This window comes from Oryzias melastigma, linkage group LG21 (assembly GCF_002922805.2).
Source record: "Oryzias melastigma strain HK-1 linkage group LG21, ASM292280v2, whole genome shotgun sequence".
Classification (NCBI taxonomy): domain Eukaryota; kingdom Metazoa; phylum Chordata; class Actinopteri; order Beloniformes; family Adrianichthyidae; genus Oryzias; species Oryzias melastigma.
In genome coordinates, this window is record NC_050532.1 from 3,111,017 (window position 1) to 3,124,221 (window position 13,205).

Consider the following 13,205-nt stretch of genomic DNA (forward strand, 5'->3'; position numbering starts at 1 on the left):
TTTTATTCAATCAAGAATTGGGGGGGGGGTGTTTTCTGAAAGCAAAGAAAATAAAAACAACTTTGTCCACTTGTATAAAGTTATGAAACTAGAATAAAAACCGTATCAATATGGAGCTCCGTACCTGACATTCAAATATATATAAAAAAATATCTTAAATTAATAATAATAGCATTTTGTGAACACCTAAAGTACTAACCTGTGCTCACAAAATACCAATCTGTGTGTCCAAAATGTTAATTTGTGCTCACAAAATGCTAATTTCATCCCTCAACATGATAATTCTTTGCCCACAAAATACAAATTTTGATCCAACAAAATGCTAATTTATGCCCACAGAATGCTATTTTGTGTGTACAAAATGGTAATTTGATCCTACAAAATTCTAATTTATGGTAAAAAATGATTAATTTCAGGAAATAATCTCTTGTTCCAGACATTGTAACATTATTGACTCATCTTTTTTTAAGGACACAACAATCTTTACTCAACAAATACAAAAAAACAGTTTATTTTTGGAGCTTCATATTTCAAGAATTCATATTTACTCCACGTAAACATTGAAAAACTTTAAAATTAAGACAAGATGTTGCACCCATTTGCACAAATTTGATTTGTTTTTTTTTTACCAGGTAGCGGAGTAATGACAGTAAACATGTTTGATCACTCAGCAAGACTGACAAGAGGAATTTCCCACATTTTTATAACAAATTAAAAAGAAAACCAGGAAATTTAAGAGAAACAACAAAAGTGGAAGTTAGATGCTGAATCTGAAAACTATGATGGTGAGACATTTGATATAAATGACAAAACTTAAAGCTAACTTTTGTTTTTTCTGATAGCAGGGAGCATGAAAGAGTCTTAAATCTGTCCTGCAGGGTAAAGTAATCAAAAGGATCTTTACTTAAAAAAATTGGGAATTTTGTAACAAAGAGCATCATCAGGATGTATGGAATAAGAAAAAAAAACACAAAGACTGTTCAAGGGAATGCTAAAGTCAGTATTGCAACTCTCTTTCACTGAAAAAGCACACTTTAAAAATACAAAAACACAAGATTTATGAATCAAAAGTTAGTTGTATGTTTAAGTTTCTTATAGTAAATGTAATATTTGTGTTTTTTTTATTATTCTTCCGCAATAGTGCACTTCCTGTAACTGACTGGTGAACCATCCGGGGTTTACCCCTCCTTGCAGTAGCTGGATAGGCTCCAGCATCCTCATGAGGAACACACCAGGACTGGTTGCTCTCCTTCCTGCCTCCTGGAATTACCTGGTTTTTGTTTGTCGAGTTTTTTTTCCAAAGGCTTTTAGAAAAACTGATACTGGGAGTCAAACTGGCAGTAGGAAGGCAGCACAGAACAGGATCGATTTTCTCAACATAAATCAGTGAAAGCAACTCCACCACTTATTGGATGGATCTATTGAACTCCCACTACAATCAAAATGGTGCTTTTGTTGTTTTTAACATGTTCTTGTGGCATTTTTCTGATGACGGAGGGCAAAGTTAAAGAAAATTAAGCTTAAAATTGAGTAAATCATGACCAGACGAAAAAATGTCATTTGAAAAAGACAACTCAGAGGTGAATTTTAACTGAACTACTGCCGCTTTGCAGAAGCTATGTCCTAGAAAATGACTCTGATTTTTTTTATTTGGTTTTCACTAAAAACAACATAATCATAATTAAAGAACCAAAAGAAATAAAAAATAATCAGAGTGGATCTTTAATCATCACGTGTTTTTGACTGCGAGGAAACCACTAGCAGTTGTTGCCTCAGTCATTTTTACTGTCTGTGTTTGTTTCTGTAGATATTGTAGAAGTTAGCCCATCTCTAAATAACTAGTTTTGTAAAACAAATCCAGTACAAAGTGAGTTTTATTGAAGGCTCTACTTTTAAGAAAAATTAATATAAATTCAAACTGTTGTTGTTAGATATCGAAGGGGTCAGGAAGGGCAAAAATGATCAGTTTACAGTTTAAAAACACATTAAAAAAAGGAAAATAGCTGTAAAGTTGGCATTAGAGTTAAAGATGTCCATAACACCTAAACGCTTTTACCCTTCTGGCATTGTTTTAAGGAAATTATTTAAAAAAGGAATCCTTCATACTGGAAAAGTTACAGTGTGTAGACCAGGGGCGTCCAAAGTCAGGCCTCGAGGGCCGGTGTCCTGCATGTTTTCCAACCAATTGAATCCAAATTGTTTTACTTCTCTACACAACCATCATTGACCCTCATATTGTGTTCGGGTCTAAATTGACCCATTTTTGCACTTGAAAACTGGTCAATTTTGATCTTAACACAATATAAAAGTTAATATTTTTTTAAAAGACTGCTATAAAGACACAAACTGCAAAAAATAGGTTAAAGACCCACTCCCATCATCATGAACTATGTTAAAATCGTTCCCAGTGGTCTTTTAATCATGATTATGGAATCTATTTCTACAGAGCAACAGGAGTTCATCAGAAATTCACCTCAGAGATGTGGACGGGATTGTTGCCTCAACTTAACATTTCTGGTGCAACAAAAATGGCGAGCAATATCCAAGCTATAGTATTTAGACGTACAGATTTGATCCAGATTCCAGCTCAGACGAGGAAAACAAAGACGTTCATGGATCTATTTGTCTTTCAGTGGATGCATCGGGGTGGGGTGGAGCATCTTCCTGTTTCCCATGGATAAAAGAAATACTATTTGGAGCTTTATTTTCTATATATTGTCAGAAATATGCCACAAGAACATGTTAACAATACCAAAAAGACTATTTTGATCTAAGCAGGTCTTAAACCTTTTAACATCGGAGCTCCAATGTTTATGTTCTTTGATTTGCTGTAATTTTTCAACCATTAACACGACCATTTCGGTAGATTCTGAAGGAGCAAAGTGGCGCGAATCTACCGGAATGATAACATTAATGGTTCAAAAGTTAAAGTACGCTCAAGATTTGGGGTTTTAGCATCACCGGCGACGCCTCAGGTGTTGTAGGGTTAAAGAAAAGATCTTGTTGTGTAACTGCAAGTCTCGTTTAAGAGCTGGAAATCTCGTTTTGAAACTGCATTGTGGTTTTTAAACAACAAATCTTGTGTTGTAACTGCAAGTCTCGTTTAAGAGCTGGAAATCTCGTGTCATAACTAGAAATCTCGTTTTGAAACTGCAAATCTTGTTTTGTAACTTCAAGTCTCGTAATAGAACTATAAATCTCGTTTTAAAACTGTAAATTTCGTGTAACTGCAAGTATCATTAAAGAGCTGCAAATCTCATTTTGAAACTTCAAATCTCGTTTTGAAACTTCAAATCTCGTTTTGAAACTGCAAATCTCGTTTTGTAACTGCAAGCCTCGTTAAAGAGCTGCAAATTTTGTTTTGAAACTGCAAGTCTCACGCCGCTTTTCTCCTTCAGAATCGACTGGAATGATCGTGTTAACAGTTGAAAAGTTAAAGTACGTTCCAGATTTTCGGTTTTTGCGTCAGCGGCGAGGCCTCAGGTGTTGAAGGGTTAAGGATGAGATCCATTACAGTGGTCAAAGTGAACCGACAGTTTTGGGATTGCTGTGTTTCACACAGACGACTGGGTCTCGCTGCACACGTAGATGTTGCTGGGCCGCACTCGCCTGTGGCTCCTGTCTGCCACGCGGGGACACAGTTTGCAGCTTTTGGGGATGAACTCCTGGCAGGCCTCCCTGAACTTCCGGATCCGCCAGCAGTAGATGACGGGGTTGAAGACCGTCTTCAGGTAGCTCAGCCACAGCGCCCCGACGCTGACCGGATAGAAGACGGGACTGTAATAAAACTGTCGGCTGAACACCGCCAGCAGACTGACCACGGTGTGAGGCAGCCAGCACACGGAGAAGCCAACAAAGAGGATGAGGATGGTGGTGAAGGCTCTGGTTTTGAAGCTCATGTCCACCTTGATGGGAGGCGGGCGCTGCAGCCCGGTGAGCCGCATTTTGCTGACCTGGTTGAGGGCCGGGAGGCAGGAGTGCTCACTGGTGTGGTTGTGGATGCGCAGGGTGTTGCGGCGCACCGTGTTGAGGATGCACACGTAGGAGTACAGCATGACCGCGAACGGCACGAAGAACACCGCCACAGCCAGTAGCACCGTGTACCCACGGTCTGCCAGGGACTCGCTGTATCCCAGCACACACTGGGGCGCCCAGGCACCCCCGACACCCACCGCCCCCGTCCTCCACCCCACCACTGATGGCAGGGACACGCACAGGCTCAACGCCCACGACCCGGCGATCAGCACTTTGGCCCGGTGCGGGGTCAGCTTGTCCTGCCGCTGCACGATGATGAGGAAGCGGTCCACGCTGATGATGAGCAGGATGGACACGCCCTCCAGGACGAAGAGCCAATACAGCATGATGGACGCCCTGCAGAACTCGCTGCCAAAGTTCCAGTCCGCAGAGGCCACGGTGATGGCGGTGAAGGGCATGCAGAGCAGGGACAGCATGATGTCGGAGAAGGCCAGCGTCGCCAGGAGCAGGTTAATCCCAGAACGCATCGCCGGTTTCTGGTAAACTATCAGGCAAACGATCGCGTTGCCAAGAAAACCAATAGCGATCATGAAAATCATCACAGCTGCCAGAGTCACGCGCAGAGTGACGGAAACGAGAGGAGTCTTGTCCGGCTGGCTTTCTGCTGCTTCCTCCACCTCTGGCTCCATGAGGTGACAATCCTCCAGCAGGCTGTCATTGCAAAACGCCATGATGTTCGTCTCCAGAACGTCAACCAAGAGGAACACGGACAGTTTTCAGATGTGAAAATGTTAACAGCACATGAAGCTCCATGGTGATATCTGAATCCAGAAAAGAAAAAAATAACATCAGAATTTTTACAAAACTGACACAGTATTCCAAAAAGATGATCAGATTGTGGGGATATACACTGATCTAACACTTTAAAGTCTTACTCCAATCATCTTTGGATCTATTTTCAAAGCGTTCCTAGTGGTCCTTTACTTATGATTATGGTGTTTTTGGCCAAAATTAAAAATTATATATTTTGTTTTAGGACATAGTTTCTGCAGAGAAATAGTAGTCTTTGAGTATTGGTGTGGAGCAACCCCAACCCCCCTTCCCGTCACCTATATTACATGCTCTCCCGCTAGCTTACAGCTCCTCACACCCCAACTTAACATTATCTATTAATTGGAGCTATCCAGCTGTACAGTTCTGATCCAGATTCCAGCTCAAACGAGGAAAACAGAGACGCTCATGGATCTATTTATCTACTAGTAGATGCTTCAGAATGGATGCGGAGCAGGATATTTTCTACGTCACAAACAATTTCTCTTTCCAACAGCATTTTTTTCCTGCTCCTGATTCACAAATAGAACAAAAGAATTCAATTTTCATCTTAACCAAAAACCAGACCATTTTTTTCCTTAAAATGGAAATCATGCTTGATAAATCACAAACCAAGTGGACCACACAACACATTTCTGATGTTTTTAGTTACACTGATGTCACCATGGGTTCTTTTGGGTAAATTTGAAACTACAAATCTTCACATATCTCCTCCATCATCAAAAAAACACCACCACAACACATATTTATCCGAGTCAGTCTTAAATTTCTCCAATTTATTAAACTTAGAATCAAAATACCATGTCTAAAAGCAAAAATGCTACTTGTTTTTAAATATGTAAACATTTTTTTTATTTACTCTTGGATTTAAAATATTTTTTTACTGTTGATTTCTCAAGAATTAATAGGGGTGTATCTTTTCCTCTCACATGATTCGATATGCTTCTCGATGCACGGTCCATGAATCGATACATAAACATGGCCAGAAAAAAAAGAAAATGGCGACTGAATGAGTTTATTTAGTTGGAGATGGAAGTGAGTTATTTTCTATGGGTGACATCACAATCATTCTGTCCAGTTCTCATATACAGTCAATGTGAGCTTATTTTGGGTGATAAAAATAAACTTTTTTTTTTAAATTAATGGAAAGTTTAGATTTTTTTACAGCTATCTTCTTGGATTATTTAATATTTTCTGGCTGACATCTCGTTTGAATCCAGGAACTGAAAGTAAGGGCTTGTTGATGACACACAAACCGTAGTTTACGAATCTGTTGAACATGGGAGGCTACCACAGCCAAAAGCATTTTCTGTTGAGATTTTCAAAATAAAAGCACAGCCTTTTCTTGTAGTGACTCTTACAATTTGGGTCCTTTTTTTTGCTTTTTGCAGCTGAGAAGTCAAGTTGGTGCCTCTGGACACAAACAGGGCGGAGCAGACAGGAGGAAAATCCTTTCTACTCCCTCTGCTGCATTTAAGTGAATTAGAAATTGTACAAATCCTGTCAAATGGAAAGAACTTCAGGCTGATTACCTTCTGCAACATGTGACCTGCGGACAACGTGAAACTGTTGTATTCTGAAATGATCTCTTTGACACACTGGTTCTGCTGCGGACTCCACTCCTGTTCAGCTCAAAGCACTTAGAAAAACGGAGCCACAAGTGGTTGACAGCAACCTTTCAAAGCTGCAGAGGGCCTCTGGTCCAGATGACCTTTACATGCAAGCTTTGGTCTGAGCTTCAAATGACATTTATTGCACAAAGCTAGCTGATTCCACCCTGCACCCGAGAAGTTTTTGAACACAAAGGAAAGCACACAAACTGATATTTTTAGGTTAAAGAGACAAATGTGGGACGTCAGGAATCAATACCACAAAATAAACAACAACAAAATAAATAAATAAAGCAACAGAGAGAACAAATTTGACCAGATAGAGGAGAAGTGGGAAACTTAGAAAATGTGAAGACATGCAGTTTGTCGCATTACAAAAACAGTTTTAAAACACTTCCATCATTCCTGTTATAGAAGCCAAAAACGCTAAAAGGATTGATATTTGTTCCAAAATATAAATTTAGAAGCTTTTAGAACAGGATTTACATCACCTGCCAGCTTCTCTTCTTTAAATATAGTTGTAAGCTTGCAGTGGATTTCCTTTGTAAGAAAATTCAATTCTTATTGTTTTTTAGAGACTAAATTCATCGTAATCTGATCGGAAAGGAAAAGGGCTTCTATAAATGTGTCGCATCGATAGAATTGGGCATTCTAGTTTTTCTGAGACCAGCTTTTAGAGGATTTTATCACTGTTAGGTCCAATTTTAATTCCCTTTATTTGATCTGTTTCTACATGTTGGTGAAGATCAAGAAAGGTCCCCTGATGAAAATGTATTTTAACCTGTTTTGTGGTATTTTTTTGATGATGGAGGACAAAGATACAGAATAATTGCATTACTGAGTGTTTCAAATCATTATGAATCAGGAGCAGACGAAAATTAAAAAAAAAAAAAAGAAAAAAAGCTTATTTTTTTGTGAAGTGTATGTATAGGAAGTTACGTTGCTTATTTATGCATATCTGAGGGCTCAAACCAGCTGGTTTTCATTTTTGTGTTTCTGTCAATTCCCTATCAGAGAGAGTTTACTGCCCCCAACTGATCAGCTGCTGGAACTGCAACATTTTTCCCTTCAGTCCTTGGTTTTCTCAGTGGCTGAAACCAAACCAAACCGAGGTGTGAAAATGTGTGTGAAATCACCCTTATGGGCAAATATGTGGATGAGAGCCTCCCTTTTTACTGCACAGGCTGCAAGCAGAAACAAATTTGAGACAGAATTTGAAGAAAAAAAATTTGGATTTTTAAAAAGTTCTGATCTATAAATCTTTCCTCTGAGTGGCAACTCTCACAGCAAGACTTTTTTCTGAACCTTGACTAAAGTTCACGTCGATGTTCCTCAACATTTGAGTCGTTCATGTGGTCAAAGTAACTAAGTTGTTCTCACTTTTCCTCGCGGCCAACACTGAACCCAGAACAGAGCTGTCACAGACATATCCTCACCAGATTGGGAATGTTTTAAAATATTACCTGTGCACATTCTGAAATATATTTCAGCAGCAGCAGGATAAAATTGTGTCCCTCCTGTGAAAGAATTGAAAATCCCTGCAGAAATTTGAAGGATTTTTATTTCTCTTTGGCAAAATTTGTTTTCAGTTTTTCAACACAACCCTGAGACGTACAGTCAATAAAATGAAGTATGTTGCTTATTTCACAGATAAGATGGGTATTTTTTATTTTTATTTATTTATCCAGGCAAGCCAGATAAGGACCGATTGACCATGGCCTGGCAAATGACATGTTTAAGTGAATAGAATTTTTTCTTCGAAAAATAATTCCTGTTAGAACAATTTTTCTAACTCAATTGGCATGTTTTGTCTTTTTTTCTGATTTAAAGAAAATATACCAATGGTGTATTTAAATTTATTGCTAATGGGCCTATTTTTGCAATTTAAACAACACTTGATGCTTGATCTTTATTGATCTAAAATGAATGGAATATAGGAGAAAAAAAACTTAAACTGACCAAAAGGTAAGTAGAATCCTTAGTGTAATTAAAATTATTCTAACAGATTATACTAATTAGTAAAAAACATTTTTTATGATAAATCTGTGCGGTGCACCACTTAGACAACAGTCTTTTCCAAAATTTGTGTTCACTGATAGCTATTTATTCTATATTTTTTTGCATTTTTAAGTTAAACTTTATAGTATGTGAGAATAAACAAAATACACCTAATAAAAACAGTTTATTTATTAATAATTATTAAAGGATATTGGTTATAAATAATGAAAATCTTCACCAACCGTATCAGCTCGTCACACGTGAGCATGGACTTCTTTGATGGCGTAGGCCACGTTCTGGCCCAAAATCTCTTTCAAGTAATCCTGCATGGTGATGCTGGCTGTTGCTATGACAACTAAGTCACTAGTTCCATGGCAACCCACAGCCCCTGTACTCCCATCCCCTGTTAGTGAGTCTGTGATTAAACATTCCTTTTTATCACAGGGGGGGCTCAGACTGTCTGGGTGGAGGTGTTTCTCACAGGTTGGATGTGGTGAAATGATTGTGATGAAAAACAGAAACGCAGCCTGGCTTTGGATTGTCTTGTTGGGGTTTGATCCTCCATCCTAACGTCTCCCTGCCTGTGTCCACGTCTTCACGCTGCTGCCAGACGCTTGACTGCGTCTGCACCCCTAACTGGATCTCCTGCATGGCAGCCGCAGCAGAATCTGAGCGTCGTGTGAGAGAATGAATCAACTTTAGCCCACAATAAGGTGGTTACCTCGGTTCATGATGCCGGAGCCCTCCTGGAAGCGCAGGCTGTGCCTCAGCTCTCCTGTGTGATTAGGTCCATCTCACAAATCCCCCTCTGAGCTGAACGCTCCACCGCCGGATCGATCGCCATCCTGCCGCCTGTGGGTGATGCTGATGCTGACGCAGGGGAGGGAGGGGCTGCTGTCTGCTTTAAAGCAGCAGTGATGCTCTCTGCTCTGCTCAGCATCAAGAACATCCATCAGCAAGCAGTCGCATTTAAAATATAAATGATGATGGATAAATCATAAATGTTTGATGTATTCTAAATTAAAATGGTGTAATAATACTGGAAAAAATCTTTGTAAGGTAAAAGAAAAAACTAAAAAAAAACAAATAAAGAAGAAATTGAGAAACAGGTCTGATGTTTCAGCCATTTTTTTAAAATTAAGGTTGGATTTTTTTTAAATAATTTGATACTATTTGAGTTCCAACTCATGTGACAATCAGAACAATTTAGGTCAATAAATACAAAAAAAAACCCTTTAAATATGCCTGACATAATTTATGTGTAAATGTTGGAATAAAAACATTTTAACCTAATTTTGTGGCAAATTTTGCAGTTTGTCAAAATTAACGGGGTTAAATTAACTATTTAAAATGTCTAAATTGTATATTTATTGTCTCATTTCATTATTTAAAAAAATGTAAAAAAAAAAAAATAATAATTTCAACATTTCCCAGAAAAGTTTAAATAAAAACGGAAAGTCATGTAAAAGCGTATGTGTTTATCCAACACTGTATCATATATAAGAGTTATTTGTATAACATTTTATCATTGGCTGTTTTTTACTAGTTCATTAAAAAAAATGATGTCCAAAATGTTTAAAATGAGTTGTTTTGTCCAGCAGAGGGCGGTATAACATTTATAACGGTTTCTGGTTGAATCTGTTGAATTCTGCTGCAACCTGAGGCTCCGGAGAAACATGTGGCTTTTTTATTCCATTATTGCGGCTCTTTGGTTTTTAAGAACATTGCAAAAAAATGATTAAATAATTGCTCAAGATTTGCCTCTTAATTTTAGATTTTTAAACTTTTGTAACATTAATACAAACCACTGCTGACATTATATTGCATCAGAGCTTTAACTATTCTGCTGAGCAAACTGATAGTAAAAGGTTTGATCTATTGTCAGAGTTGATTATAAGAAAAAGCTTAAACTCATTTTCTTATGTTATTTCTAGTTGCTGTTGAGAGGCAGAGATCTTAATTGCACACAAAAAATAATCAGGATCATTGACAGAGGATGCATTTCGTTTTTTGAAAGGAACTTGTATTTCCTGCTGTCAAAAGTAAAATAATAAAAAAATATAGCACTCATATTTTGTAGGCTTTCTGTTTTTTTGCCACTGCAGTCCACCTTACGCCACATCAGATGAGTTTTCCTGTAGCCACTTCTAAATCACGTTGTGTCACGTCCGTGCTTCTGTTCCTGACAGGAAATGCTGGGACCATACTTGAAGTCTTCTGATCCTCAGGATGGTCAAGGGAGCCGCTCCTTCAAGTTCCCTGTCCTGTTTCTGAGGAGGGTCACCGGGGTCATACTCAATGTTCTCTGTCCCTGAGGATGGTCGCCGTTCCTCCCTCTTGGTCATGTTTCCTGTTTCAGAGAAGGGTCATCCCTACATGTTTCTTGTCCCTGAGTCATTGGGACTGCTCGTCTTCAGGTCTGTTACTAAGGAGGGGTTCTCTTTGTAACCCCTTAATGTTGATGGGCGGCAGGAATCTTAACTTTTTTTCTGTTTTAGCTTTTCTATTGTTTGGTCCTTCCCTCCCAAGTGTTATGTTTGGGCATCTGGGACCTGCCCTTTTGGGGAGGGGTACTGTGAGGATTCTGCACTTGGATCTTTGAGACGTTTCTTTAGTTTTTGTCATGTTCTGGATTCCTTGTCAGTCTGCAGGTTAAGCTTGATCACTCACAGCCGTCTTATTTGGTTAATGACCTCCAGTGTATTTAATTGTCTGTTTTTATCTTCATTGTCATGTTTGTCACTTTTCTGTGTCACCCTTGACTTTTGTCATGTTTGAGTTTATTGTTTAAATGTCTCCAGCATTTTGGGTCCTACACTTCCAGTTCCTGACAAACAAATGTACATTATTTAGTCAATTGGAACTTGTAATAAACTGTACCAAATGACTCGTTTTAGTGTTAAAGGTTGCAGACCCCTGTGCTAAGCTATTAACACAAAAACGTTTTCATGAAGAGATCATCCCAAACGGCCTAAAAATAAAAGTGAAACTTGATGGATGGAGTGGAGACCAAACCTGCACCTACAGAGACGAGCCGATTGAGTTGCACCCGAACAAACTGCTCCTTTCATTCAAACATCTGCAGCCTGATGCTCAGAGGCTTTTCCTTCTCCATGCTGGCGCCGCGCCCATGCGCAGAACATGCCCGTCAAAGGAGTTCCACTCCAGCGAGCTGACACATGCATGCCCGTCACGTTCGGTGGCAGACGCACACTCATTCCGCAGATGTTTGCTTTGATTTCTCTCTGATTGAGAGACTCGGTTGTAGCTGTTCCATCACTCAAAATAAGAAAAAAACGCACGTGCAAAGTGAAAACGAGTTTCCCTCTTAGTGTCACACTTTGATCTCACTCACATAAAGTGGAGTTTTGTGTACCGTCTAAATCCAGGTGGAGCCCTCGCCTCCTAAGTTTCAGCTGAGAACGCCACAGTGAGTTAATCAGTGTTGGACTTGGTGGTTCAGCGTTCCCGGTCTCGTGAAAATAATTAACACCAAGCAGCAGGAATGCTAATGAACAAACTGAAGTGACAGAGTTGCAGATTAGGGCTTTGCAGTTGTTAAATGATTGGTTTGACAGGTTCAGATCTGTGTGTGTGTGTTTGTGTGTCACACTTTCAGACACAAACAACAAGCATTACAGGAGGAATCAATCGTGCAGTAATTGCTTTCCATAAAGTCCCTCTGAACAAGGCTTTAGGAGCAATTGTGAGCAATTATATTAGTGGTTACAACTGGAAGAGGGTAATAACATCCTCAGTAGGGCAACTGTAATCATCCCACAGCTCAGAGAGGCAGGAAACCGTGATGACTGTAAACTGGAGGTGAGCAAACAAGCTCAAACGCCGCCTGAGGAGCGTCAGGAACTTCATCAGATCACAGCACTGATATTCAATGGAGACATGAGTCGTTTGATGATAAAACCCTATAAATGGCTATTTTTAATCCTCCAAATTCAACTTTATCTCTTTTCTTTAAGCCTGCTTCCAATAAAAAGTGCTTAAAGCTTTCACGTTCAAAATCTTGTGTCCATGCTTCACCCTTTAAGTTTCTATGACTGTTTTAGAGCTTTACATGAAAAATATGTGGCTTTTAGTACGTGCACTGAAAATTAAAGGGTGAGCTTTGGCCAATCAGGGACTTGGATTTTAAAGCAAGTGTCCCCTTCCATTCACAGAAGTGATAACTATATAAAAATCTATCATAAGAGAGAAATTAATTGCAGTTTGAGGTGGAATTCTAAATCTTTTAGGTAACACTTTATAATAAGATTCATTAACAAGATTTAGTAACACATTAACAAACATTGTTAATGTGTTTGTAGGGTGTTATTAAGACATTTATTAGCATGAATAAGGTTTATTAATATATTTAGTAAGATTCATTGACATCTAAAGTGAGACCGTTGTCTACAAAGGTCATATTAATAAACTGCTTACGAGCTTAAAGGGTTTTATATATATATATATATATATATATATATATATATATATATATATATATATATATATATATACATATATATCACATATCAGAATAGAGCGGTAAAAGAAAAAGCCTGGAGTGAGATTCACCAGATTTGGACTGTTTCAACCTTTCACATCAAGCCTCTTCCAACTCTAGATGGCAGATAAGCACTAGTAAATAGTAGAAAAAGAAGCCCCTCCCTGCTTGTACAGTGTGAACACAAGAACCTACATATACCACATTCATTTTTACACTGTAAAAAATGAATTTGATCAATCAACGAAATCTATGTAATACATTTGCTTTTTGGCAAATATATCTTTTTA

At 38.6% G+C, this 13,205-nt stretch overlaps 1 protein-coding gene and 1 long non-coding RNA gene across 3 annotated transcripts in view; one reads left to right on the top strand and one right to left on the bottom strand.

Annotated features, from left to right (window-relative positions):
• LOC118597914 overlaps nt 1–11,301 on the top strand; it is a 14,880-nt gene extending 3,579 nt beyond the window's left edge. The window contains exon 2 of the long non-coding RNA XR_004946930.1: nt 10,604–11,301. This is a non-coding gene — a long non-coding RNA (uncharacterized LOC118597914). The remainder of the gene's footprint in view (nt 1–10,603) is intronic.
• On the bottom strand, nt 1,605–10,223 carry gpr45 (G protein-coupled receptor 45). 2 transcript variants are annotated; one of them, XM_024286334.2, is made up of 3 exons: nt 9,136–10,223; nt 8,657–9,059; nt 1,605–4,796 (listed from the first exon to the last, which is right to left on the bottom strand). In XM_024286334.2, the coding sequence occupies exon 3, from the start codon at nt 4,704–4,706 to the stop codon at nt 3,555–3,557; it is 1,152 nt and encodes a 383-aa protein (XP_024142102.1). In that variant the 5' UTR covers nt 4,707–4,796; nt 8,657–9,059; nt 9,136–10,223; the 3' UTR covers nt 1,605–3,554. The 2 variants fall into 2 exon arrangements, with proteins under 2 accessions (XP_024142102.1, XP_024142101.1); XM_024286333.2 differs by lacking the exon at nt 8,657–9,059.
• Nucleotides 11,302–13,205: the final 1,904 nt, after the last annotated feature.

What these genes read in the sequence shown, in the direction of transcription:
- gpr45 (XM_024286333.2), bottom strand. Translation starts at nt 4,706, where the DNA reads ATGGCGTTTTGCAATGACAGCCTGCTGGAGGATTGTCACCTCATGGAG.